Raw genomic sequence first — 22,862 nt, 5'->3', positions numbered from 1 at the left:
AGCTCCGCGGCGCCCCTGCTGCCGGGCAGCAGCTCCTCCAGGCCGAGGCCCCGGCCCCGGCCCCGGCCGACCGGGAGCCGCCGGCGGCGGCGGCGGGGTGCGGGCGCCGCGGCAGCCGGGCCGGGAGCGTGCTGCGCTGGTTCACCACCGTGGTCCTGTACGCCGCCTTCCTGGGGCTGGTGAGCGCTGGGGCTGGATCCTCCCAGGCCGGGGCGCGAGGACGTGCGCGCCTGGCCTCTGCCGCCGCCGACCTGACCTTGGGCGCGTTCTTTAATCAGCGCGGGTCTCAGTTTCGTCTTCTGGAAAATGGGCACAGCTCTAATCGTGGAGGGTTGTGGTCAAGTGCAAAGTTGATTTTCCCAGCTTTATCTAATCTTCGTACCTCTGTGGGAGGTGGGGTTGAGGGATTCCAGGGTGTTTAAGGCTCTGTGGTCTGCACCAACCACTCTTCCCCAGCTAACTCCCCAATTAGGACTCTGAAACGCTGTTTTTCTCGGATTTCCTCCTCTCCGTCACCTGTCGAAATTCTGTCAACCGCTGAATTTTGCATAGCGGGAAATAGGCCCAGAGACGAAAGTGACTCTGGGGATGGCACGGGTGGTAGAGGAGGAACATGTCTCTCACTCGGCCCACAGTCCCCTTTAAAACCAGCCTTCACATTCCCAATGGTTTTCTTGGAGCAGATGGCGAGGCTGGAAGCTTTTGCCTACCCCTTGGGCTGCCCTGTTTCCTCTTTGGGGAGCCGCCCTCTTAACGCTGGGGTTTGGGGAGCTGGGAGAGTGAGGGTCACTTAGCGTTGGCGGACCCCAGGCGCATTCCTTCTGTGAGTATTTTGTTAGGGGCAGATTGAGAAAGAGAAAAACGAGTTTGGAGGCTTGGCGAGCCTGGCCGGTGCCAGGTGCTGTGCTGAGTCCTCGCAGGGGTGAACCGCTCTGATGAGAGCCTGGGCTCAGCTGCTCTCGCTCCCTGTCCCCGCTGCCTGCTCTGGGCCTCCGCACCCCTTGTCTTTGGGCCGCTCCTGTTCCGGTAGAGTACACCGATGCGTTTAGAGCAGAGAAGTACAGTTTGAGTCCGTTATTTTTGAAATCTGGACTGCTTAGATACCCTTTTTCTGTAAGTGTCTAGTGAACTTCCTCTGAAAGCCAGCTGTAACCATAGTTCTTGCTAAGACTAGGTGTGTGATTAAGGTTTCATTGTTCAAGTTATTCTATAAATATATACAAGGGGACTTCCAAAAGCTCCCGGAAAATATAGTTGAGAGATGCTTATTTTCGAAATGCAAGAATATTTTTGAAATGCAAGCAAAGGTTTTTCAAAATATACTTTTACCATGAACTTTTAAAAATAAAGAATTATGTGTTTTTGGAAGGTAGAGTGGACAAGGAGAGAGGGAGAGACAGATCTTCCATCTGCTGTTCACTCCCCAAGTGGCTGCAAATGGCCATGGCTGGGCCAGGCTGAAGCTTGGAGCCCCTAAGTCCAACCCGGTCTCCCACATGGGTTCAGGGGCCCAAGTATCAGGGCCATCATCCACTGCCTCTCCAGGTGCATTAGCAGGGAGCTGGTTAGAAAGTGGAGCATACACGGAACTCACACCAGCTCTCTGATAGGAGATGCTGGAGTGACAAACAGGGCGTAGGGAGAGAGGATGTTTAACCTGCTGTGCTATAATGCTGGCCCCTGAACTTTTTTTTTTTTATATAAGATTTTAAAGAAAATGTATTTGAAAGAGTGACAGAGTAAGAGAGAGCTTCCATTTGTTGGTTCATGGTTAGGCCAGGCAGGAGCCAGGAGCAGGAATGGAATCCAGGCCTCCCACACGGGAGGCAGGGACTCAGGATCTCCTGCTGCCTCCCAGAATGCTGCTGTCAGGGAGCTGGACTGGAAGCAGAGCTGTCTCTCCCAGCAGGCATTCTGCCATGGGCGTCTTAACTGCTGTGCCCAAACTCTGCGCCTCTGGGGACAGTGGAGGCTCCAGCATGTGTCTCACCTCCTCGAGAGCCCTACAGGCTTCCGTCCTCATACCTTGAGGTCTTTGAGGAAATGTTTGTTTATGTCTTGCATGTTTTCCATGGGTAGTTCATGGGACAGTCCCCATTATTGTTGTTTTAACATCAAAAAGAAGAGTTGTATTTTGATGTTAAAATTTCAACATCAAAATTATAACATTGATACATGTAGTATGTTTCACACTGTATAGAGCTATTTCAAGAATAGTCTTGTTATATTTTAATCACATGGCATACAAAATATTTTTTATGATATTGCTTAAAAGCGAACAGAATGGCAACAAAAAGCCAGAGTACTAAAAGAGTTTTTGAAAGTGAGACCTGTGAGAAATAAAAAAGCAGTAGGAATCTGTAGCTTTAGTGATAATTACTTGTGAATTTTCCCTGAATATTGGATTTTAAAATAAAGCCCTTCATTAATTATATTTTATCCCCTGACCCTACTCTTCTGGTATAAAGTAAAAAACTACTATATAGATACATATTATTTAACGATCTAAAAAAAAATTTTTTTTTTTGAGAGACAGAGCTCCAACCCACTTTTCTGCTCCTTAAATGCCCAAAACAGCTGGGTGGGCCAGGCTGAAGCTGGGAGCTAGGAACTCAGTCCGGGTCTCCCTTCTGAGTGATGGGACCACCTGGTTGAGCTGTCCCCTGGTGCCTCCTGGGCGTGCATCAGCACAAAGCTGGAGCTGGGGGTGCAGCTGGGGGTAGAACGCAGGAGCTCCAATGTGGGCCGCTGCCTGCCCTAGTAGACATTATTTTACCGTCAGTAAAACCTCTTGCCTTTTTCAATTTTAGGGAATGAGTATCTCCATCCTAGGACCCACCTTTCAAGATCTGGCAACAAATGTGAACCGAAACATCAGCAGTCTTTCTCTAATTTTTGTGGGCCGTGCCTTTGGATATTTGAGTGGCTCTGTGATTGGTGGAATACTTTTTGACATTATGAATAACTTTCTGCTTTTGGGTAAGTAAGCACTAATTTGAGAATTACTTCTCTGTGATTTTCAGTGACTTCACAGTTTGTCTTTAAATATGAAAAAATACTAAACTGCAGAATTTGACATCTGAAATGGGTAGTGTTTAGGTGGCCTCGATGGAACTTGGGTTTCCTTGGTGCCTGCTTTCACCTTGGCAGCTATAGGCAACCCGTGCTGGGCACACTGCAAACTTAGATTGGCCCTACTGTGTGTTAGCAATTCTGAACCTTCCAGATGTTCACTGTAATTGAAGCGCTAGTCCTGGGTCACACAGCTGTCATGCAAAAAACTCGATGTATCAGGCTGTAAGGCCACGAGAAGTCAGAATAAGTTCCTGGCACCTGCCCAGGGCAGACACTGGATAGGACTGAAGGGAGGAAGGAAGGGGGGAACTGATACAGGCTACGTATTTGACCCTACTGCCTTATGTCCATGACAAGCCCAGACTGCTGTCACTCATCCTGCAAATATGAGATGGCAAAGCTATTGGCATTCTCCCAATTGAATAAACTGACATGGTTAATGAAAATGTAGATAATGTTGTAGAATTCATTCAGAAGCAAGGACAGCAATGTATTGTTGCTGAATAAATATATAATTCTTATTGTTTCCATAGTGGGTCAAAAAAGACTATTTAGGACCGGCGCCACGGCTCACTAGGCTAATCCTCCGCCTTGCGGCACCGGCACACCGGGTTCTAGTCCCGGTCGGGGCGCTGGATTCTGTCTCGGTTGCCCCTCTTCCAGGCCAGCTCTCTGCTGTGGCCAGGGAGTGCAGTGGAGGTGCACCCCATGGGAGACCAGGAGAAGCACCTGGCTCCTGCCATCGGATCAGTTTGGTATGCTGGCCGTGGCGGCCATTGGAGGGTGAACCAACGGCAAAGGAAGACCTTTCTCTCTCTCTCTCTCTCTCTCTCTCTCACTGTCCACTCTGCCTGTCAAAAAAAAAAAAAAAAAAAGACTATTTAAAAAAAATTTTCCTAGGGCTAGCGCTGTAGCATAGTGGGTAAAGCCACCACCTGCAGTGCCCGCATCCCATGTGAGCAATGGTTCAGGTCCCGGCTGCTCAACTTCCGATCCACCTCTCTGCTGTGGCCTGGGAAAGCAGTGGAAGATGGCCCAAGTCCTTGGGCCCCTGCACCCTCTTGGGAAACCTGGAGGAAGCTCCTAGCTCCTGGCTTCGGATCGCCGCAGCTCTGGCCATTGCAGTTAATTGGGGAGTGAACCAGTGGATGGAAGACCTCCCTCTCCCTCTGCCTCTGCCTCTGCCTCTCTCTGTAACTCTCCCTTTCAAATAAATTTTAAAAAACGTTTCCTCCGGGCCCGCTGCCCACAGGCGCTGTGTTCCAGCCAGCCGGGCTTGTGGACCCACGATCCATGCTGGCTGCCCTGCCCTCCTTGCTGCCACGGTGGCAGACCTGATCCTTGCAGCTCCATCTTCTCTGGGCTCATCTACCCCGTGGAGAAAGATGCCTACACATCTTACACCTTAACACCATTAGCATGATGACCGTCAGCTATGGAAACACCACCTGGTCACCTTGGCCGGGAAGCTCATGTCAGCCTGTGCGTCATCTGTGGCCCTGCGGACGCTGGTGGCCCTGCCTAGCACCATCATCTTCAACAGGTTTTCCAAATACTGGCAGAAGCAAAGGGACATTGATGTGGACCAGTGCAGTGAGGACCGCCAGAGAAGTGTCCAGGGCTACCTTAGGGGTCTTTAGGCATGCCTTCATCACCAGTCTGTCTTCTGTGGGCATTGTGGTGAGTGATCCTGGCTCTGCAGACACCTTGGGCATCGAAGACAATGAGGACATTTATAACACTGCATCCTAGGAGAATTGCACAGCAAAATAATCAGGGATGTTTGTGCCTGTATCTTGTGTCCCTTCCCAACATTAGGTTGACACGGCTTCATAAACCTTAATGGGTTTGTTAAAATCATCTAATTCTCAGGGTGTACCTTTCAGCCATAGTTGGACATTCATTGCTGAATTTTGAAATGATAGAGTTATCTTTATCTTTCTCAGATCAATTAAATGCCTCGTGCTGAAACTTATTTTTTACAAGAGAGAGTAGTGAAATGGTTTCGGGGAACAAAATGGTACATGCTATTGGGAGGGATTTGCTGCTATGGCTTGTATGTTATTCTTTGTTTGTCATTTACTCACGTTGAGCTAACTACAAACTACTGACAAGCAGAGTCAAAGATCCAGCTGGCAGAAGCCTACATGCATATAAGATCCACAAAAAAGAAACCATGTATGTAAATCCATGTTCAAGTTCTAGACATGGAAATTAGGAACCTAATAAACTTCCTAATGCGGGAAAAAAAAATTCCTCCCTATACTCCAAAGTAATGTATTACTAAAGTTTACCAAAAACTGGTCTTCTAGTTGCATTTATTTGTCATTTTCAGTGTAATACCTCATGTCTTAAACATTTCTTTGGGTTCTTAAATATGAAACATTTAAATAAATAACGTTTTTCTGTTTTTTTTTTTTTTTTTTTTTTTTTTTAAGATTTATTTATTTGAAAGGCAGAGTGACAGAAAGGGCGACTGAGAAATCTCCCATCTGCTGGTTTACTCCCCAGATGTCTAACAGCCAGGAGTCGTGGACTCCATCAGGGGCTCACACATGGGTGGCAGGGCCCCAAGGACTTGGGCCATCTTCCATGCATTCCTAGGAGCATCAGCAGGGAGCTGAATCGGAAGCAGAGCAGCTGGGACTTGAACCAGGACTCTGTGATGGGATGCCGGCATCGCAAGTGGCAGCTTAACACTTGTGCCGCAACACTGGTCCCTGGTTTTCATGTCTTTTGCTAGAAAACCTTGTCTTGTATAATTTATAGTTCAGTTATTAGCGTTGCTAGCCAAGTGTTCATGTTACAGTGATTTCTTTTTTGTAATTCATAAATTGTCAAAGATTTAAATGGAATCAACCTGTGTAGAATCTGCAGCTCTCATCTCACTGTTACTCCTTTTGACTTGTCCTTACATTGTTGGAAGCTTTTATGATGCTGACCGTGAATGCAGGAATATTATTTTTAATGGCTGACTCTCACCTTTCTTCTCAGGGGTGTCGACATTGGCTACCACAGTAGGTCTTTACCTTGTTCCGTTTTGCAAGACAGCTGTATTACTGATCGTCATGATGTCTGTCTTTGGTGTTTCAGCTGGCATTTTGGATACAGGTCAGTAAGCCCTACAGTGCCATCCCTGGGAGTAGGAATTTTCTACTATGGAAATGTAGAGTAAATATTAAACTGTCACTTGCAGTGCCCCCGTAAATGACACAGACCTACTATGTTGGCATCACCCAGTCAGAATCACCTGTCAAGCATCTGTTATTGCTACTCAGGGGTCCTAATTTTGAGCAGCCAACTATGAAGTGAACTTAATTTTGTTCCAGAAAAAAATGCTGATTTAGAATGCGCAGAGTGGGTGATGACACTGCGTGAGAACAGGCTTTTTTCTGGATGAAACGTTATCATTGAGGGGTAGAAGAGATTGATGGTTTCATAGGTTAAACCACGTCTGGAACCATTATTTTGAAAGAAAGCATACAGGCTGCCACCCATTATAAAATGCACTGCGCTTTTCCAGCTAAGGGAAACCCCCTGTTGTGCACTACTTTCATTTTCTTTCTTTCCTGTTTTTTGGCACTCTCAAAATTTCCTGCCCTCGCTCAGCAGGTCCCCCCTCCATGCATCATGTCTGTGCAAACCTCCTGAACAACATGTGGCAGCCCCTTCCCAGATCCAGCCCTCTGGCCCTCCTCTTCCCTGCTTTCATTTTGTAGCATGGATTGGAAAATGATTTTTTACCTTCGACTTAATTGGGTTGTGAAATTACAGGGTGGAAATTTGTTTACTCTAAAAATACCTATGAATGCAAAGGACACTTGAACACTTGAAGCTTCTTGCCCTGCGCCTTGTTGGCGTCCAGACAGTGTGGAGTGCAGATGGCGAATGGTGTCTCGTTTCCTGCACTGGGCACACCAGAATGCTGCAGTATCGGGTTCCAGAACGTGTGTTTTGCTTTTAAATATCTCTGAAGTTATGACTGATTGCAAGGACAGCAGGGTTGGTAATTTGGCTGCTATCTGACGATAAAATTTTACCTTTTAAATGTATAGGTATTTAAAATCTTTATAAATGAATCAGTAGTGAATATTAGTCCCACAACGTGTGGACAGACTATGTAGCCTTTTCCTACAGTGCCTGGCTCTGGAGGCAGTGGTTACTATCCTGTAGCTTCCACTTGGGAGGATGTGATGTTACATTCTGAGTTCCATGGTGCTGGGGGGTTAGAATTCCTTAATCACAGAATTGACATTGTTGCTATGCTTGATAATGAAGAATGCTTGTGCCATAAAAAGTAGACTCAATCCTTTTCTGCAATGAATTATTTGTTCCCTAAGTTACCGAGTTTAACTTAGATCATTTTCCCTGTTTTTCATTGGTAGGTGGTAATGTGCTTATCTTGGCTCTCTGGGGAGACAAAGGAGCCCCCCATATGCAGGCCTTACACTTCAGTTTTGCCTTGGGTGCCTTTTTGGCTCCCCTGCTCGCTAAATTGGCCCTGGGTACGACAGAGCCTGCTGGGAACCACACGGAGCCTGACCCTCTCCACCCCGCCCTCAACCAGTCAGCTGAGGCAGACTCGGGACCTGTGTTTGGAGCCCCTGAGGACATGAATTTACTGTGGGCTTATGCTGTCATCGGGACTTACGTTTTCATAGTGTCTTCCTTTCTGTTTGTGCTGTTTTTCAAGAAAAGCTCAAGAGGGCCCAAAGCAAAAATGTCTGCTCAGACCTTTCGAAGGGCGAAATACCACCGCGCCCTTCTCTGCCTCCTTTTTGTGTTCTTCTTTTTTTATGTTGGCGCCGAGGTCACCTATGGCTCTTACGTGTTCTCGTTTGCCACCACCCATGTGGGCATGGAAGAGAGCGAGGCGGCCGGGCTGAACTCCATCTTCTGGGCCACGTTCGCAGCCTGCAGGGGCCTGGCCATCCTTTTTGCGACATGTTTACAGCCCGGCACCATGATTGTGTTGAGCAACGTTGGCAGCCTGGCGTCGTCTTTCTTCCTGGTGCTTTTTGACAAGAGCCCGGTTTGCCTCTGGGTTGCCACCTCGGTGTATGGGGCATCGATGGCAACCACGTTTCCCAGTGGCGTGTCCTGGATCGAGCAGTACACGACCATCCACGGGAAATCAGCAGCCTTCTTTGTAGTTGGTGGTACCTTGGGAGAAATGGCTATTCCTGCGTTAATTGGAATTCTTCAAGGAAAATACCCTGATTTGCCCGTCATTCTGTATACGTGTTTGGGGTCAGCCGTATTCACTGCTATTTTGTTTCCTGTGATGTATAAATTAGCCACCTGGCCTCTTGCTCACCAGCACAAAGCAAACAGAAAGAGCGAGGACCAGAGAGCTTTGCTGTCTAACCCTAGTATAAATGATTATGAAGAAGAGGACGAAGACGAAGATGCAGAAGAGTGGAATGAGATGGATTTTGAAGTGGTTGAAATGCAGGATCCATTGAGGCCCTCTGTGACGGCCATCTAGCAGTTCTCTGATGGAGCCCACCTTGGAAGTGTCTGACCAGCGTCTGGCTAATGCAGTGGTGTAGGAGTGCTCTCTGCTCCAGACTGGCAGTTCCTTTGTGGAGTTCTCGCCAGGGACCAGAGCAGAGGGGACCAGCACTGAGCGGAGAGGGCTCCTTTATTGGCGCCCTTGGTGATCACCGCTTGAAGGGGCCAGGCAGAGCCGAGCATCGCAGTTGTCAGCCTGCTTTGGGCAGCAACAGTTCTAGGTCTCTTCATAGCAAACGCCAGCAAGTGTTGACATGTCCGCTGCTCCCAGATTCTTCCCTAAGTAGCCCAGGGGTCTCCCACAGCAGGAGCTGTATGAGGCTAGTGTTTGGCATGTGACCGACTAGGTCCTGTTTTCTGGTCTTCACCCCTTTAGAGCATGCAAAGAAGTCACTTGTTTTTGAGAAGCTGGGTAATGTTCTGGTGGGACAAAATCCTTAGAAGTGGAGTTGATTTGCTGAACAAATTAGCAGGCATCAAAATAGTGCCAGGGAAGTTGGGGAAAGTAAATGGACAATTTTATTACTTACTTACTTTGCCTTATCTAGGCTGAGTCAAAGAATGCTAATGACTCTTGTGCGTTTTGATTTCCAAGAACAGAACACAGCACAGGGCTTTCAGTTCATCTCTTGGACTTTGTGATTCTAGAAATGAAAAGGATGATTTTCACATTAGGAATCCATCAATTTTAACATTTATGAAAGGTGTCTTCTAATAATTAGGACGAGGCTACTTCAAAACTTTGGAAGTGGAATTACAAGAGTCATTTATTTTGGTGCAAAAATTTGAAGCTCATGCATAGCATTTTCATAACACTGTTTCCATGAGCTCTGTGAAGACCTCTCATATAAGTACCTGATGCTCTTCATTTCAAATGAGAACTGAAACAAAATTATAAATAGCTTTAAGAAAGTAGTACTGATTATGAATACTTGTCAAAGTAATATACTTAATGTTTAATACGTTATTTGGTTATTTGAAGAATATTTTTCTTAGTACTGCATTTCATCGATTCCAGACACATTTTTCCGTACTTACCATCTCTGCAATCAAGATATATCTTCCCATCAGTGGTCATTTAACATTGACAGTGTTTATCTCACAGTCCTTTTTTTTTTTTTTTTTTTTTTTTTGACAGGCAGAGTGGACAGTGAGAGAGAGAGACAGAGAGAAAGGTCTTCCTTTGCCGTTGGTTCACCCTCCAATGGCCGCCGCGGCCGGCGCGCTGCGGCCGGCGCACCGCGCTGATCCGATGGCAGGAGCCAGGAGCCAGGTGCTTTTCCTGGTCTCCCATGGGGTGCAGGGCCCAAGCACTTGGGCCATCCTCCACTGCACTCCCGGGCCACAGCAGAGAGCTGGCCTGGAAGAGGGGCAACCGGGACAGAATCCGGCGCCCCAACCGGAACTAGAACCCGGTGTGCCGGCGCCGCTAGGCGGAGGATTTCCTAGTGAGCCGCGGCGCCGGCCTCACAGTCCTTTTCATGTACCTGTATAATATAGAGTTGCATTTTGTATTTGGTGTCTTAGATTCAGTGAGATCTAGTACTTCATTCAGTTATGGAGATGACACTATTTTTACAGACATTTTTAAAAGAAAAGGCATTTTTCTAGGCTAATTTTCTAGTTCATATGGGACTTGGAGAAACTATTGTGAGTCTAACCCAGGATTCAGAGCTACCCCATCAGGAGTAGGCTGTGGATGGGTGTTTTGAGGTCCTTTGCTTACCTCAGTAACAGGGGCTGATGTAGGCCTTGCTTTTGTGAGATGTAGCCCACATGGCTTTGGTTGGTGATCGCATGGTGAGCACAGGGTCCTGTGCGAGGAGCACAGTCTTTTCCAGAGACTGGAGTACTTGTGTTGCTCATCCAGGGCCCTTGCTCCCTGAGTTTGAAATAGCTGGAAAGCCAAAGTGAAAACTGGCGGAGGGCTGGTGGCCTGGGAGTCAGGGACGAGAAGGGCCCTGCCCAGGAGTGTGGCGGAACTGCTGTGGCTGCCCTTTGACAAAGCGTAGAACCGATGACAGGTTCTGTGTACGTCTCCCCACATCTTATGCTGAGTGACCTCACAAATCTGCCTTGCACTGTTGCTTTCTCTTCCATGTGGTCTAGAAATTTGCATTTGTCCCATCTAGTGTGCAGTACAGCACCTTTCATCACCATTTGCTGCCTGCCCATCTGCTTGCATCTGTTTTGGTTCATGTTCATCACCAACGACTTTGGGGAGGGCTGGTGGAGACACCGACACCCCCAGGCTCTGCTGTTTCTGTTCCGTGCTCTTCCCTCTGTCTGACCCGGCAGTGACCGCTCAGTCCCAGGCCGTTTCTCAGGCTGGGGTGGGGGGGGTTAGGCGGTAGCAGTTGTTCGGCAGCGGAGGGCTCAGATGGGACTGGGCATGCAGCGCCTACTTCTAGAGGCTGGATGCGGGGCTCAAGGAAGGGGGTGGGTAATGGGAGACTGGCAGACGGTTTGGAATGCCTAGTTAGAAAGTCCGCGAGGGTTCCTCAACCCCATGTGAGCACGCCAGATGAGATCGAAGGCTTGTTTACAGTGTGATCATGTAGCTCCATATTGGAAGAAAACAAAATTCAGTATTCCCTGGACCGGCATTCATCCTAGCCATGAATTCTTAGGGGTCTGCTGCTACACTGGAATCGGTGCCCGGTTTTCTGTTGCTGAGTAACCCGTCAGCAGACATGTCGCAGCTTAAATCCGAAGACGTGTCTTATCGCTCCATTCGTGAATTCGTGCTTGGGTGATCTTGCTCTGCTTTCCTTGGCACATTAGCAGGAGCTGGTTCAGAAGCAGAGCAGGTAGGATTTGAAACCATTGCTTTGCTATGGATACTGGCATTGTAAGTAGAGGCTTAAGCATCTTTGCCATAATGCTGGCCTCATGAAAGCCACAATTTTTAACAGGCTGCTAGAAGTTGCATTTTCATGGCCCATGGGCCACACTTAGGGTAGCATTGTCCAGGTTTTGGGGAGTGTTGAATTTTTTGCTACTATGGAAGTCTTAGCTTTTCTATTTCTGATCCTAGCTCTTTGGTAGTCTACAATCCCTGTGGATCCTTTCTTTTCTCTGTGGTGTGTACATACATGCAACACAAATTATGTGCCCTATGTATCCAGGGAACAGGTCTCTAAGACAGCTCTCTTCAGTTGTCTTGATTTACCATCCTGGCTCTTGAGCTGCATGGTGTGCAGGACCCCCTGATTGGCAGTCTGTGGGAGGAGCTGGACGTGCACTGGTTAAGAGCTCAGAGGGTTCCTGTCCTCATGGGCTTCCCCTCTACTGCGGGGCTGTGCGGTACAACTTGCTGAGATGATGGAAGAGTTACCGGTCTGCACTGCCCAGGAAAACCACTGGCCACGTCTGTCGAGTTTAGACCTTCAAGCTTGGCTAGAATGACAGCGAATTGATTTTCAATTCAAATGTCAACTTAAATATCACGGGAGTAGCAATGCTATATTGGATAGAAGAGGCCTGTGGGAAAAACAAGACATCAGACAATCCCACAAGGTGTTTCCAGGAAGGATTTGTTTCCTAGTATGCTAGAAAGCAACAAGGACCTGGGGCAGGGAAGGTTTTATAGAAACCTTATCAAGTGCATGATATCAAATGCATGTCACATCCCTTAAGAAAGGCCTGGTATGAAGCACTCGGGACAGTAGACAGGGTGCTTAGTGCTTAGAAAAGAAGTCTTTGGCTTCCCTTGTGTGTAAAGGGAGCACAGTGAGGCTGGTGACCTTGGCTGTCAGAAGGAAGAAAGGGATAAGATGCAGAATAGATCAAATTCCTTGTTTTTTCTACTTTTTTTTTTATTACTATTTTTTGACAGGCAGAGTGGACAGTGAGAGAGAGAGAGAGGCAGAGAGAAAGGTCTTCCTTTGCCGTTGGTTCACCCTCCAATGGCCGCCGTGGCCGGCGTATCACGCTGATCTGAAGGCAGGAGCCAGGTGCCTCTCCTGGTCTCCCATGGGGTGCAGGGCCCAAGCACCTGGGCCATCCTCCACTGCACTCCCTGGCCACAGCAGAGAGCTGGTCTGGAAGAGGGGCAACCGGGACAGAATCCGGCACCCCGACCGGGACTAGAACCCGGTGTGCCAGTGCCGCAAGGCGGAGGATTAGCCTAGTGAGCTGCGGCGCTGGCCCCAAATTCCTTCTTAAATACACTTCGAACAGTCAGCATTTGAGTCATATTTTTATTTAGTTGTGAAACCTTTATTCTTAGGTATTAAAAATGTAAATGTTGAATTTTTACAGTTAAAATTTTTTTCTTAAGTTTTCAGCATTCGTATGGTGGTTGCTGTCGTGATGTCTTTTCTTGTCATCTATTTATGCCTTGTTTTCATTCTTTCAGAGATTAGTGCTGCTATTTGAGTATTTTGTTTTTCTAGATATTTTTGTGTGAAAGGCAGAGTGACAGAGAAGGGAGAGCTTCCATCTATTGACTCAGTGCCCTATTTAGTCACAATAGCAGGGGCTGAGCCAGGTTGCAGCCCGGAGCCTGGAACTCCTTCCAGGTTTCCCTTGTGGGGACCCAGGTACCTGAGCCATCTTCTGTTGCACATTAGCAGGGAGCTGGATCAGAAGTGAAGCTGCCAGGATTCAAATTGGCACTCATACGGGATGCCGGTGTTGCAGGCAACAACTGAACTCACTGTGCCACAAGGCTGGCCCCATGTCCTTTGGCTATTAATTTTTCTGTGTTGTATCTGTGCCTTCCTTTTGCATGAGATTTTTTACTTGCTGAATGCATTTAACATCTGGCCTGTACATTTATTTCAGCCTGCCTTTGATGCTTCTGGGTTTGAGTTAGTTTGTAGATGGCCTGGAGAAATGTTTCAAAGTCAGCGAGTGGCTTCCATGGGATGGACTTTTCAAGCTTCTGAATAGCTCTTTGAGATTATGCAATGCTTTGTTAAGAATTATTTATATATACATATGTGTATTTTTAGTCATAGTAATAGACATGCCATAAAATTGGCTGTTTTAATCATTTCTAAGCTCAGTGGCATTGAGGACATTCAGATTGTCGGGCCACCCTCACTACCATCTATCCACAGATCTCTTCATCTCACACAACTGAAACTCAGTGCCTGTGAAGCAGGAGCTGCCCATTGCACAACCCATCAGGCCCTGGCAACCACTAAGCTACATTCTCTGTGCAAGAATTTGACTGCTTCAGGTACCTCATATAAATGGAATCATACCAGAATTGCCCTTTTTCTTTTTTTAAAAAATTATTTATTTGATAGGCAGAGTAAGAGAAAGGGAGAGGGGCAGGAGAGAGATATCTTTCATCTACTGGTTATTTCTCCAGTGGCTGCAATGGCTGAGTCTGGTCCAGGTCAAAGCCAGGAAATTAGAACTTCATCAAGGTTTCCTGTGTGGGTGCAGGGGCCATCTTCCACTGCTTTCTCAAGCACATTAGCAGGTGGTAGATAGGAAGTAGAGCAGCCAGGACTCGAGCTGGGTCTCTGAGATTGATGCTGGCATTTCAAGTGGCGGCTTAACCTCCTGTGCCACAAAGCCAGACACTGTCCTTTTCTGCCTAGCTTCTTTGACTTAACATAATGTCTGCAAAGTTCATTGGTGTGGTGGCATAGGTAGGGATTTCTCTGTTAAGGCTGAGGAACATTCCCGCATGTTTAAGTAGCATACTTTCTTTTTTTTTTTTTTTTTTTTTTTTTTTTTTTTTTTTTTTTGACAGGCAGAGTGGACAGTGAGAGAGAGAGACAGAGAGAAAGGTCTTCCTTTTGCCGTTGGTTCACCCTCCAATGGCCGCCGCTGCAGCCGGCGCACCGCGCTGATCCTGGCAGGAGCCAGGAGCCAGGTGCTTTTTCCTGGTCTCCCATGGGGTGCAGGGCCCAAGCACCTGGGCCATCCTCCACTGCACTCCCTGGCCATAGCAGAGAGCTGGCCTGGAAGAGGGGCAACCGGGACAGAATCCGGCGCCCCAACCGGGACTAGAACCCGGTGTGCCGGCGCCGCAAGGTGGAGGATTAGCCTATTGAGCCACGGCGCCGGCTCTAAGTAGCATACTTTCTGTATCCATTCATCTGTTGAGGACAGCTGAGTTGCTTCTCCTTCTGGCTATTGTGAATAATGCTGCCACGAATCTAGGTATCCGAATGCCTTCCGGAGACCCTGCATCCAGTTCTTATGTGATACATACCTGTGACCGGAATTCCTAGGTCATGCGGTAATTCTGTCTTTAACCTGTGTGTGTGTGTACACATGTGTGTGTGTGTGTTAATTTTTAAAGGTTTTAGTAGGTTTCAGTATAGTTCACAGATCAAATTCTAAGAATATAATGATACTTCCTCTCTCCTCTCTTTTTCCCCTTCTTACCTTCACTTTTGAGATAATCTCTCTTTATTTTACATTATGGTCAAGGGCTTGCTCTATTAAAAAAAAAAAAAAGATTTATTTATTTGAAAGGCAGAGTGACAGAGAAAGAGGTCTCTCTCTGCAGGTTCCCCACATGGCCACGAAAGCTGGGGCTGGGCCAGGCCAAAGCCAAGAACCAGAAACTCCATCCTGGTCTGCCACATGGGTGGCAGTGGCTCAAGTATTTGTGCCACCACCTGCTGCCTTCCTAGGCATGTTAGCAGGCAGCTGGATCAGAAAGGGAGCAGTTGGGGTTCCAGCTGGCACTCCCATATGAGATGCTGTCAGGCATCCAAACAGCTTAATCCTCTCAAACAAAGATTATGTCAGGCTTTACCTTAGACTTCTGTGATCTCAACTTCCAATCTGTGATCAGTTCTTGGGCAAGTTATTGGCAGCTTACCATGAACTAGGCTCAGTAGACGAAGTATTAATGAACTTGCTCTCCTGTCCTTGGTTCCTGTGTCTGCTGTGTGCCAGGGCCGGGCTGGGCTGGGCCCGGCACAGACAGCAGAGAGATGCCTGAGTGTGTGCCGATCGTCAGGCCCTGGAACTGGAGGCCTGACTCATCCTTTCAGTCACTGGAAATCACATCACATAACTGACTTTTTAGCAAGAGCCTACCACACAGGGCTGGGGGTAAGAAAAGCTCCATCCTAATGCGGTAGCATTTCTACCTGAATGACCTAGAAGAGGATTCCCAGTTTGCAAGAGGTATGACAGCTGTCATGTCTATGATGCAAACATCTTCCAAGTTCGTGACTTTCAGTTGTTTAACAGCTATTGAATGAGCATTTGCCATGTCCAGTAGTCAGAGCCCTGGGAATATACAGCACACTAGGACAAAACAGATTGACATCCTTGCCTTCCCCGAACTTGTGTTTTACTATTTCAAGTAAGATTTGCAGTGACCACGTTTCTATTAGCTGGAGAGCCAGGGATGCTTACTTAATAGGTGTCAGCCAGTTCCAAAACGGTCAAGTAGCCAAGCTCTTGGCTTCCTGGTATGTATTGGTGCTTGTTCAGCTCCATTATTTCCTGTTTTCCTGATTTTGAGTTTTATAAAAAATATTTAGTCCAGAGCCTTTTCATTGATAGAGCTAACATCTTCTAACATCTTCTTTAAGAAAACCCCAGTAAAGGAGACCAACACCAGTCTTGGGATTCACTCCATGCAGTTGAGAGGAGGCATTGATGGTTGAAGTGGCTGTTGGGGTTCAGCTCTGAGTACCCTCAGGCTGAGGAAGAGGGTTCTTGTTTCACAGCCCCAGCGCTGATATTTTCAAAGTAGTCCCAGTATCGTAACGCTCAGCCAAGGTTGTGAACCCCTGCTTTCGTCAGCGTGGAGAGCTGGCTGCTGGTCATATGTGTTCTTTACATGTCTTTTTTTTTTTTTTTAAGAACAGCGTGCAGCTTGGTTTAGTTATGCTGCTTTAGTGGATGCCTCAAATTCTGTGCACTTCGTATGAAGGAAAACTGTACAGGAAGAAAGCTCCTGTTTTCTGTTATCTCCTGCTGTCTGGTGAATTAAAGGTGATTATCAATACTCACGGGTAAAGTGCTGAACTGAACCCAGGGATTTTGCAGATTGATCTTCTAGCCAGGTGTTTACTAAGTAGCATTCATTTTGGGTACTTAAAAGTGTGGCACTCCTATACATTAAATATTTCATACATCTGAATGTGTGACTCCTCACTGTTTACATGGCTTTGCACAGGATAAGAGTTTATTTATAAAATATTGATTTCAATAAAATTGATGTCAATAAGATTCATGTTTCATTGTGTTTTATTGGTGATACAAAATGCCTTTTGCTTCTCTCCTTCAGGAATCATTCAAGAATATTTCTGGAATATTGATATGTTTTAGTTCCTAATATACCTGATAGTTTTTTTTTAACTTTTATTTAATGAATATAAATTTCCAAAGTACAGCTTATGGATTACAGTGGCTTCCCCCCCCCCAATAACTTCCCTCCCACCCGCAACCCTCCCCTTTCCCGCTCCCTCTCCCCTTCCATTCACATCAAGATTCATTTTCAATTCTCTTTATATACAGAAGATCAGTTTAGTATACATTAAGTAAAGATTTCAACAGTTTGCACCCACATAGAAACACAAAGTGAAAAATACTGTTTGAGTACTCGTTATAGCATTAAATCACAATGAGTATACCTGATAGTTACATTATAGTTTCACTTGACATAATATATAAATCTGTGTTATGTGGGTTCCCATTACTTTCCAGTAGGCAGCCACGGCTGGGACTATTTGTCCTTCCACTTAACTTCATCTCAATGGATTTGGTGGGGCAAAGAGTGGGCTCTGTGGGTAACTTCTGACCACATCACCACCACTAGCAGGCTCCCTGGGCCTGCAGCATTGGGTAATGCACTGTGGTCCCTAAGGACAGATTGGAAGCTTGGCTGTAGTTCCTCTTCTGCATCCCAGGGGAAAAGTTAATGATGATCTGGAGGGTGGTATTTTCCCATTTACTCACCCAGCAGCCATTTCACTGTCTGTGCTAAGGGAGACTGTAATGGACAAGCCAGTATGAAAGAAGCTTCTATGTAGGGTGATGGTGAAAGGGTGATCTCTGCCCAGATGTGATTTCTTTTTAAAAATATTTTATTAATATAAAATGAAAAGATTTCATGTATTTCATAAATACAATGCTGATAAATATAATGCACTCTTTCTAGGTCTCCCTCAATCCCCCTCCTTCCTTCCTTTTTTTTTTTCATTAATTTTTTTGTAAAAACAATTTAAGACCACTTATAATTACAGACTTAATGTACTACTAACTATAATAATCAACAAATAAAAATATAAAGACCACAGTTCCACAGAGCATAAACAAGGGCCAAATAATGGCAAATCACTAGATGTCCATTTCATTCCTATACATTTTTTGGTAATTCTAAATTAACTACCATGTATCAGAGAAAACATGATATTTGTCTTTTGGGGACTGGCTTATTTCATTAAGCCCAATGCTTTCCAGTTGCATCCATTTTGTTGCAGAAGACACATTGCATTCTTTTTTTGTGGCTAAGTAGTATTCCATAATGTATATATAACCACATTATCTTTATCCAGTCTTCAGTTGATGAACATCTGGGTTGATTCCATATCTTAGCTGTTGTGAATTGAGCTGCAATAAATATGGAGGTACAACTAATTCTTTCACATGCTGATTTAATTTCATTTGAGTAAATTCCCATGAGAGGGATGGCTGAGTCATATAGTAGATCTGTTTTCAGATTTCTTAGGAACTTCCATATTGTCTTCCATAATGGCTGTACTAGTTAACATTTATACCAACAGTGTATTAGGGTACATTTTTTCCTTACATGCTCACCAGCCTTTATTGTTTGTGGGTTTTTGGATGGTAGCCATTCTAACTGGGGTAAAGTAAAATCTCACTGTGGTTTTTCTTTGCATCTCCTTGCTGACTAATAATCCTGAGCGTTTTTCCATGTGCTGTTGGCCATTTGTATTTCATCCTTTGAAAAATGCCTGTTCACGTCTTTTTGCCCATATCTTAACTTGATTGCTTTATTGTTATTGAGTTTCTTGAGCTCTTTATAGATTATAGTTTGCAGATATTTTCTCCCATTCTGTCAGTTGCTTCTTCACTTTGTTGAGTGCTTCCTTTGCAGTGCAGAAGCTTCTTAGTTTGATGTAATCTCATTTGTCTATTTTTGCTTTTATTGCCTGTGCTTCTAGGGTCTTTTCCAAGAAGTCTTTGCCTGTACCAATATCTTGCAGAATTTCTCTGATGTTTTTATTTAGTAATTTGATGGTATTAGGTCATATATTTAGATCTATAATCCATTGTGAGTCGATTTTTGTTTCATACTTCTGCATCATAGATCTTATTTTCCCAACATGATTTGTTGAAGAGACTGTCCTTTCTCTAGGGATTGATTTTAGCTCATTTGTCAAAGATTAGTTGGTTGTAGCTACGTGGATTCATTTATCAAGTTTCAATTCAGTTCCATTGACTACATGTCTATTTTTTGTGCCAGTTCCAGGCTGTTTTGATTATAACAGGCCTGCAGTATGTCTTAAAATCTGTTATTGTGATGCTTCCAGCTTTGTTTGTTTAAGATTGCTTTGGCTATTTGGGGTCTCTTGTGTTTCCATATAAATTTTAACAACTTTTTTTCTAAATCTGGGAAGAGTGGTATTTTGATTGGAATCACATTGAATCTGTAAGCTGCTTTGGATAGTATGGACATCTTGATACTGTTTATTCTTCTGATCCACAAACATGGAAGATTCTTTCACTTTTTCATGTATATCTTCTTCTAGCCTTTAATGTTTTATAATTTTAATTGTAGAGATCTTTCATATTCTTGGTTAAATTTATTCTAAGGCATTTAATTTTTTTAAGCTATTGTGAATGGTACTGATTTTACAAGTTCTTTCTCAGCCATGGCATTGTTTGTGTGTACAAAGACTATTGATTTTTGTGTGTTGATTTTCTATCCTGCAACGTTACCAAACCCTCTTATGAGTTTCAAGAGTCTCTTGGTGATCTTTTGGTTCCTCTCTGTATAGGATCATGTCATCTGCAAACAGGGATAATTTGGCCTTCTCTTTTCCAATTTGTATCCCTTTTATTTCTTTTTCTTGCCTAGCTCTGGCTAAAACTTGAACTATATTGAATAGCAGTGCTGAAAGTGAAATCCTTGTCTGGTTCTGGATCTTGGATTTAAAGTAATGCTGTCCTCATAAAGGAGTTTGGGAGGATTCCCTGTCTTTCATTTGCTTTGAGTAGTTCGAGAATAATTAGAATTAGTTCTTTAAAAGTTTGGCAGAAAACAGCAGTGAAGCCATTCAGTCCTGGGGTTTTCTTTGTTGGGAGGGTCTTTATTATTGATTCAGTCTCCATCTTGGTTATTGGTCTGTTTAGGTTTTCTGTGTCTTCATGACTGAATTTTGGTGAAGTGTATGTGTCCAGAAATCTATCCATTTCCAAATTTCCAGTTTGTTGGCATATAGCTCATTGCATTAATTTCTGATGATACTTTTTATTTCTGTGGTTTCCATTGTAACATCTCCTTTTTCATCTTTGATTTTCTCATTTTGGGTCCCCCCTTTTGTGTTTAGGTTGGCCAATGGTATATCAATCTTTTTCATTTTTTGAAAAAACCAGCTTTTTAAAATTTATTTGACAGGTGGAGTTTACAGACAGTGAAAGAGAGACAGACAGAAAGGTCTTTCTTCTGTTGGTTTATTCTCCAAATGGCCGCAACAGCCGGAGCTACGCCGATCCGAAGCCAGGAGCCAAGAGCTTCTTCCTGGTCTCCCATGCGGGTACAGGCACCAGTCCCCCAACTTTTCATTTTACTGATTTTTGTATAATTTCTTGGGTGGTTTCAATTTTTTATTCTCTATTTTAATTTTTTTTTCCTCCTCCTATTTTTTTCTTATTTTTTACGTCCTTGAGATGCAGTTATATCATTCATTTGATGCCTTTCCAATTTCTTTATACTTTCTTCTTAACACTACTTGTACTATATCCTATAAGCTTTTTAAAAAATATATATTTAGGGGCCGGGGCCGTGGCTCACTTGGTTAATCCTCCGCCTGTGGTGCCAGCATCCCATATGGCGCTGGGTTCTAGTCTCGGTTGCTCCTCTTCCAGTCCAGCTCTCTGCTGTGGCCTGGAAGGGCAATGGAGGATGGCCCAAGTGCTTGGGCCCCTGTACCCACATGGGAGACCAGGAAGAAGCACCTGGCTCCTGGCTTTGGATTGACGCAGTGCCAGCTGTGGCGGCTTTTTTGGGGGGGTGAACCAACGGAAGGAAGACCTTTCTCTTTGTCTCTCTCTCTCACTGTGTAACTCTATCAAATAAAAAATATTTATTTATTTATTTATTTGAAAGTTGGAGTTACACAGAGAGAGAAGGAGAGGCAGAGAGAGAGAGAGAGAGAGAGGGAGGGAGGGAGGGAGGGAGGGAGAGAGAGAGAGGTCTTCCATCCACCTATTCATTCCCCAGATGACTGCATCAGCTGGAGCTATGCTGATCTGAAGCCAGGAGCCAGGAGCTTCTGGGTCTCTCACATGGGTGTAAGTTTTGTTATGTGCATTATCATCTTCATTCATTTTGACGAATTTTTTTAATTTCCCTTATGATTTCTTTTTTTTAACGTTTATTTAATGAATATAAATTTCCAAAGTACAGCTTATGGATTACAATGGCTCCCCATACCTTCCCTCCCACCCGCAACCCTCCCCTTTCCTGCTCCCTCTCCCCTTCCATTCACATCAAGATTCATTTTCAATTCTCTTTATATACAGAAGATCAGTTTAGCATACGTTAAGTAAAGATTTCAACAGTTTACACTCACATAGAAACACAAAGTGAAAAATACTGTTTGAGTACTAGTTATAGCATTAAATCACAATGTATAGCACATTAAGGACAGAGATCCTACATGAGGAGTAAGTGCACAGTGACTCCTGTTGTTGACTTAACAAATTGACACTCTTGTTTATGGCATCAGTAATCACCCTAGGCTCTTGTCATGAGTTTCCAAGGCTATGGAAGCCTTTTGAGTTCACCAACTCTGGTCATATTTAGACAAGGTCATAGTCAAAGTGGAAGTTCTCTCCTCCCTTCAGAGAAAGATACCTCCTTCTTTGATGACCTGTTTTTTTTTTTTTTTTTTTTTTTTTTTGCCAGAGTGTTTTGGTTTTCCATGCCTGTAATACTCTCAGGGGCTTTTCAGCCAGATTCACATGCCTTAAGGGCTGATTCTGAGGCCAGAGTGCTGTTTAGGACATCTGCCATTCTGTGGGTCTGCTGTGTATCTCACTTCCCATGTTGGATCATTCTCTCCCTTTTTTATTCTATCAGCTAGTGTTTGCAGACACTAGTCTTGTTTATGTGCTCCCTTTGGCTCTTAGTCCTATCATTATGATCAATTGTGAACAGAAATTGATCACCGGGACTAGTGAGATGGCATTGGTACATGCAACCTTGATGGGATTGAATCACTCTTCATTCAGGAGCATGTTGTTCAGTTTCCATGTGTTTGCATATTTTTTGAATTTCTTAAGTTAATTTCCAGCTTCATTCCATTCTGGTCAGAAAAGATGCATGATATGATTTCAGTTTTTTGTTCTTGAGACTGGCTTTGTGGCCTAGCATATAGTTTATCCTAGAAAAAGTTCTATGCACTGATGATAAGAATGTGTATTCTTCAGGTGTGGGATGAAATGTTCTGTAGATATCAATTAATTTCATTTGGTCTACAGTATAGATTAGCTCTGTTGTTTCTTTGTTGACTTTTTTCCTAATTGATATGTCTATTGATGAAATTAGAGTTTTGAAGTTCCCTGTTATTATTGTGCTGGTGTCTTTGTCTGCCTTTAGATCCATTAACATTTCTTTTAAATAGCCAGGCACCCTGGCATTGGTTGCATATGCATGTACTATAGTTGTATCTTCCTGTTGAATTGATCTATTTTTTTAAAAAAATATTTATTTATTTATTTGAAAGAGTTACACAGAGAGAGGAGTGGCAGAGAGAGAGAGAAAGAGGTCTTCCATCCGATGGTTCACCCCCCAGTTGGCCACAGTGGTTGGAGCTGCAACAAAGCCAGGAGCCTCCTCTGGGCCCGCAATGTGGGCACAGGAGCCACCTGGGCCATCCTCCACCACCTTCCCAGGCCATAGCAGAAAGCCATATCTGAAGTGTAGCAGCTGGGCCTCGAACCGGCATCCACATAGGATGCTGGCACCTCAGGCCAGGGTGTTAACCTGCTGTGGCACAGTGCAGGCCCCCAAATTGATCTCTTAATCATTACATAATGCCCTTCTTTTTCTCTATTAACAGTTTTTTGTGTTAAAGTCTATCTTGTCT

General features: G+C 44.8%; 1 protein-coding gene across 5 annotated transcripts in view; it reads left to right on the top strand.

The window, feature by feature from the left end:
- The first annotated feature begins 50 nt into the window (after positions 1–50).
- SLC60A2 (solute carrier family 60 member 2) overlaps positions 51–22,862 on the top strand; it is a 62,507-nt gene continuing 39,695 nt past the window's right edge. For 3 of the 5 annotated variants that reach the window (XM_089333794.1, XM_089333793.1, XM_089333796.1), the window contains exons 1-3: positions 51–179; positions 2,811–2,979; positions 6,070–6,186. In XM_089333794.1, coding sequence (XP_089189920.1) covers positions 2,814–2,979; positions 6,070–6,186 — 283 coding nt within the window. In that variant the 5' untranslated portion in view covers positions 51–179; positions 2,811–2,813. Of the gene's footprint in view, positions 180–2,810; positions 2,980–6,069; positions 6,187–7,460; positions 9,482–16,383; positions 16,753–22,862 lie in introns of those variants that run through there. The other 2 variants (XM_089333795.1, XM_089333792.1) reach the window with 2 other exon arrangements.

Source organism: Oryctolagus cuniculus, chromosome 5, assembly GCF_051225735.1.
Source record: "Oryctolagus cuniculus isolate XC-2025 breed Fujian yellow rabbit chromosome 5, ASM5122573v1, whole genome shotgun sequence".
Classification (NCBI taxonomy): domain Eukaryota; kingdom Metazoa; phylum Chordata; class Mammalia; order Lagomorpha; family Leporidae; genus Oryctolagus; species Oryctolagus cuniculus.
This window is presented reverse-complemented; position numbering and strand designations above follow the sequence as displayed.